Here is a 6,000-nt window from a genome sequence, read left to right on the forward strand (position 1 = left end):
ACATTTTAAACCATAGAATGTTCTAAACTGTTGACATGAGATAAAAGCCATTAGCCTGCTTGGATGACTACACATTATAGGTATGTAACAAATTCCTTTAAATGGAAGGTTATTCTTACCTGTATAAATGAGTGCCCTTACATACTGCTGCTGATTTCACTTTTTGAATCTTTGCAGAAATTATCAAAGAGAGGAACAAACCTAAAGTACTTGGCTGGGGAGTATCTCGGTACAGCAGAAGGAAGAAAGGTGATGTGCAAGAGGATACGGAGAATGAAGTAGAGTCCTGTCTAGAGAGCTGTAAAACCTCATTGAGGTCCATATTCACTAATTGGGATGCAATCTTCCCAGATGAAACTTTTGACTCCCAGGAAAGGCAGGCGGAAGTGGACAGTGCCGTTAAAGCAACCACATGTGTGATGGTTAAATGGGTTATCGAGTCGGGAATTAAAAGTCCAATGACTGAATCTCAGAGTTTTGCTGTATTAAGATGGCTTCAGAGAAATATTCTGTCTTGCGGTGCTGTGGCTCAAGAACTTCTGAAAGACAGTGCTTTACGGCATCATCTTCTACGATTTTATGGTAGAGTCACCAATGAAATAGATGGAGATGGTTTGAGAGGGGACCTTTCATGCTTCTTCACCAGTATCATGCTTCAGCTGCTGGAGATTCGAGGCCTGGTAGACAATGACATATACAAGAGTGTTATCAAACCAGTCTGTCTCCCTGCACTAAAAGACCAGGATCATGAAAGGAAAGGTGATTAATCTCCAGCCTTTGTTTTCTGATTGTCTTGAATTTTTAAATTCCTGGTACATTTAAAGAAAGCACCAGAAATGACTGAATATTTTCTTCATTTTTATTTCTGCCAAATTAATATTTAAGCACAGAGTAGTTAATTATTGTAAAATATTTGAACACAACTGGAGCCCGATGACATCAACGTAAAATCTAATAAACTAGAATTTTAATGGGGTGCTCTATCAAAAATATGTATTCTCCCCAGCTAAAGCATCCTGATGAATCAGTGTTGCAAAATAATACAAATAAAACTGCTTTTTGCTGAAAGGTCCCAGTAAAAGGACCTTGTGTTTGGCTTACCACTAAAAGCCTATTCCATTAAATAACTCTAATTGCCATATTTGATTTGGCACTTATCACGTCAAGAAATGTTTGATTGATGGAGTTAGTGAGAATTTTGCTTAGTTGTAATATTATGAAACTGTCAGCATCAGCTGACTTGAAACTGGTAAGACCTGAATTGAATAAGGTTAGTTCAGTGATATTTCCCTTTTAACTTCAGCCATTTTTCAATGAAAAAACAGACTTTGTGGTGATTCACAGTTCTAGTCTGTTTAATTTCTATGGAATCCCTTTTCTCCATTAATTCAGTATATCTTTTTCTTTCTCCTTATTCTGGTTTCCATGTTTTGATTCATTTTTTGTTTCTGCCTTTATCCATATTAGCAAAAAAGACCAAAGCTTCGGTAATAGCCAATGCTATAAAATAATATTGTAATGTTTGAGGAGATCTAAAGATCATAGCACCTCCTTTATCTTAAAGTGCATTTTAAAATTGTTACCAATTTAGGGATTTCATTTCCTCTGCTAATATATTTGTTAATTAATAACTGCATTAAAATAGTGCACAAAGGAATTTTACATTTTAGCCAGTTCACTATCAAAGGAAATTAAACCCTTTAAGGTAAAATAAGCAATCTGCTTTGCATTCCTGGCTGGGTCTTCCGATCCTAGCTTTTTCGGAAATGTGGAGCAGTCTTCCTTTGAAATGCTTCCTCGGATCATCAGGGTGGGGGGAAACAAGCTTTTCCCTTTTTACAGCACCAGCTGCCACAATCTGGTAAGTGTTCACTAACGCAGTGAAAAGATTTGGGACCTTTAACAGCTTTTCAGTGCTAGTGAATGAGTGTATGAATGAATGGGTGAGTGAATGGGTGAATGTGTAGGTGGGTAGAAGGGTGAGGTAAGTGGTTAGGATGGCAGCTGGTTAGGGTGGTGGTTGGGTCAGATTGGGAGGGATTGCCAGGTCAGGGGCTAGTCAGGTATGGGTGGGGAGGAGTAGGGTGATGGGGGCTAGTCACGTCGTGTCAGAAGGGATTCAGGGCATCAGGGGTGGGGGAGCTTGGTGGTTGGGGCTAGTCAGGACAGGTTGGGGGTTTCTGGAGGAGAATTGAGTTGTGTGGGCTAGTAAGGTTGGGCTGGGGGTCAGGGTGGTAGTCAAGGGGGTGGGTGTTGGGGGGGGCAGGGTCAAGGGTGGAGTTGGGGATGTCAGTTTTATAGTTACCCAGGAGTTAGACTAGGAGTTTGCCTTCAAACATTCCCTAAGTAACTATTCAGGTAAGTAAGTCAGAACTGTGGGAGACATTTTTAGAGCATCCCAGAGAGCAGGGGAATTGTCCATCGGAAGCTCACATGGAATAAATGTGTATCAGTGACAATCCGGAGACCAGAAGACCTGAACTAATGCCTTAAGTTTCATGAGCACTGATTGCTGTAACCCTTAGAAATGTTTCCAGACTGTCCTAAACTGTGGCGAATTATCACTTTTATTTTAGGGTTCACTAGCTCCCTCTCAGCTGCTGCTCCTTTGAGCTGGCATGCATCCTCAGTTAGTCACAGTAGCAACCTTCTCTTCAAACTTCCCATATAATTTATAATTGTAGCTTTTGAAGTATTATAGAGAGCATTTACTGTGCTTTACTAATCAGATATTGCTGTTTCTTAAGTCAATTCAGCTATCACAATACTGTTATTCATCAGGTTTTTTTCATTCGTTTTAATTGGAAGATTTTTGAGTTTTACTTTTTTTTTTAATTTACCCTTGGGATGTGAACATCACTACCAAGGCCAGCATTTCTTGCCCATCCCTAATTGACCTTGAGAAGGTGGTGGTGAGCCACCTTCTTGAACCACTGCAGTCCATGTTGTGTAGGAAGGGAGTTCCAGGATTCTGATCCAAGTGAAGGAACAGCAATATTGTTCCAAGTCAGGATGGTGTGTGGCTTGGAGGGGAACTTTCAGGTGGTGGTGCTCCCATGCATCTGTTGCCATTGTCCTTCTTGTTGGTAGAGCTCTCAGGTTTAGAAGTTGCTGTCGAAGGAGATTTGGTGAGTTGCTGCAGTGCATTTTGTAGTTGCACACATTGCTATCACTGTGCATCAGTTGTGAAGGTAGTGCATGTTTTATGGTGGTGGATGGAGTGCAAAACAAATGGGCTGCTCTGTCCTAGATGGTGTTGAGCTTCTTGCGTGTACTTGGAGCTGTACTCATCTAGGCGAGTGGAGAGTATTTCATCACACTTCTGATTTGTGCCTTGTAGATAGTGGACAGGCTTTGGGGATTCAGGAGGTGAGTTACTCGCCACAGGATTCCCAGCTCTGACTTGCTCTTGTTGGAGATGGTCATTGTGTGGCAGGAATGTTACTTGCCACTTTATCAGCCCAAGCCTGAATGTTGTCCAGGTCTTGTTGCATGTGGGCATGGACTGCTTCAGTACCTGAGGAGATGTGAAGTTGAGTTAAGGAATTGTATACTTTTGGTTTCCTTATTTGAAAAAGGAAATAAATGCTTTAGAAACAGGTCAGAGAAGGTCCACTCAACTCATTCCTAGGATGAAAGGCTTATCTTATGAAGAAAGGTTGAACAGGTTGGGCTTATATCTGTTGGAGTTCAGAAGAATGAGAGATGATCTATTGAAACATATGAGATCCTGAGGGGATTTAATAGGGTGGAAACTGGCATGATGTTTTGTCTTGTGGGGAGACTAGAACTAGGGGACACGGTTTATGAATAAGAGGTTCTCTTTTAAGATGGAGGTGAGAATTATTTTTCTCTCCGAGGGTTGTTAGTATGTGGAATTCTCTTCTCCAGAAATCAGTGGAGGCTGGGTCATTGAATTTATTCAAAGCTGAGTTAGATTCTTGATAGACAAGGGAGTCGGGCTATGGGGGGGCAGACAGGAAAGTGGAGTTTGAGACCAAATCAGCCATGATCATGTGGAATGGCAGAGCATGTTCGAAGGGATGAATGGCCTACTCCTGCTCCTAAGTCCTATGAATGGTACTGGACACAATATAATTATCAGCAATCAGCGGGAACATCATTGAAGCAGCTGAAGATGATTGGGCCTAGGACACTAACCTGAGGAACTTCCTCAGTGCCCTGGGACAGAGATGATTGGCCTCCACCAACCACAACCATCTTCCTTTGTGCTACGTATGACTCCAAGCAGTGGGGAGTTTTCCCCCGATTTCCATTGACTTCAGTTTTGCTAGGACTCCTTGATCCCAAACCTGGTCAAATGCTGCCTTGATGCCAAAGGCAGTCACTCTCACCTCAAACCTGGTATTCAGCTCTTTTGTCCATGTTTGGACCACAGCTGTAATGACCAAGCTGAGTGGCCCTGGTGGAACCAAAACTGAGCAGATGTAGTAAATTGCATGTGAATTTAAATAACTTTCTTTGAGTTTAAAAAGAAAGCAAATGACTGGCTTTTTGTTCCTTCTGCATTGGAGCATTAATGTGCAGCACCCGAGAGTAAATTCCTGACCTTAACTGTATTGCATTGAGCAAAGACCAGTAGTGGCAGCGAGGGAAATAAATCAGATGCGCCACCCCCAAACACTTTGGGTGGCATTTATACCATTTATAATCTACTTGTATTTAATTAGAGAAACATGGTAAAATGTCAAAGAACTTCACAGGAGCATAATCAGAAAAAAAATTGACATTAAGTCAAAGGAGGAGACACTCGGACAGGTAACCAAAAGCTAGGTCAAAGCGTTAAGTTTTAAGGAGCATCTTAATAGTGGAGAGATGGGAAAGTTTAGGTAGGAAAATCCAGAGCTCGTAGCCCAGACAGCTGAAGGCACGGGGATGCCAGCAGTAGGGCAAAGTAAGTGGCACAAGAGGTCAAGAGTTAGTGGAGGATTCTAGGGCTGAAGGAGGTAATAGAGGAGGACAGGGGCAAGGCCACAAAAGATTTGAACATGATTAGCACTGCAGTTGATGATGGCGCAGGCTACATATACTGCCCTCTTAGCTGCAGAAGTTCCATAGCTTGAGGATGTAAGGTCTTTGATGGATGAAAGGGGACAGTCACATGCTTCTACAAGATAGCCCTCAAAAAACGAAAATGGTCCAAAGGCCATCTCCTGTAAAATGTATCTGACAGTTTTAAATACAACTATGACATTTTAAAAATGTGTGGTTCTCTCCCTTGTGTCACAGCTGCAACATTGTTTCTGCTCTCTGATTACTTGTGGGACTTGTGGCTTGGACTGCGGGAACCTCAGCTCTTTCTGGCTCATGTAATGTTGATCTCCGAGGCCTCTGAAGAAGCATCAAGGTTTGGAAAGAGCCCTAAAGCTAAACAAAAGAAGTCAACGGATGCCATTGTGTCTCTCTGTAAAGACATCCATTCCCTTATAGAAGGACAGTAGTTGAAAAGCTGCCTCTTTAGTTACACTCACTATCAAAGACAGATTTTATTTTGCTATATTTTTACAGGAGATCAGAGAATTGATACTTGCATTGTTGATTGCATTGTGTGTATGTGTGCTTTTGGCACCATCAAGAGGTGCAGTATTTTGGATATTAAGCCCGTCAGTGTTGAAAATCTGTAAGATTGTAATAAATCATTACTGCTCTGTAAGTACAAATTAGAATGTAAATGAATAATAGCTTTACTTTTCAAGTACAATGGTTTCTCTGGAATAAATGGTAACCTGCATTTTTCAAATAGCTAATTGGATCTCGCAACTACTCTACAGGCACTTGCACATAAGCAATAGTCTGTTCTTTTGAGCATCTCAAGGAAGTTAATTCCCTAAACTGTAAATAGTTTGTAAATCTATCACAGTTTATTCCTCCACCACTGAATATTCATAGAACACTGGTTTAAAAAGTAATCAAGCAACTTGTTAGCTGTTAAGGACAAGCGGGGGGTTAATTTAAACAGCACTAATTTCCCCTCTCGCC

The 6,000-nt window shown here is 41.4% G+C and overlaps 1 protein-coding gene across 2 annotated transcripts in view; it reads left to right on the forward strand.

Moving 5' to 3' along the window:
• urb1 (URB1 ribosome biogenesis homolog) overlaps window positions 1-5,763 on the forward strand; it is a 104,199-nt gene extending 98,436 nt beyond the window's left edge. For both annotated transcript variants that reach the window (XM_078560178.1, XM_078560179.1), the window contains exons 38-39: window positions 178-759; window positions 5,251-5,763. In XM_078560178.1, coding sequence (XP_078416304.1) covers window positions 178-759; window positions 5,251-5,462 — 794 coding nt within the window. In that variant the 3' untranslated portion in view covers window positions 5,463-5,763. The remainder of the gene's footprint in view (window positions 1-177; window positions 760-5,250) is intronic.
• Window positions 5,764-6,000: the final 237 nt, after the last annotated feature.

Source organism: Cetorhinus maximus, chromosome 16 (genome assembly GCF_964194155.1).
Source record: "Cetorhinus maximus chromosome 16, sCetMax3.hap1.1, whole genome shotgun sequence".
Taxonomy (NCBI): domain Eukaryota; kingdom Metazoa; phylum Chordata; class Chondrichthyes; order Lamniformes; family Cetorhinidae; genus Cetorhinus; species Cetorhinus maximus.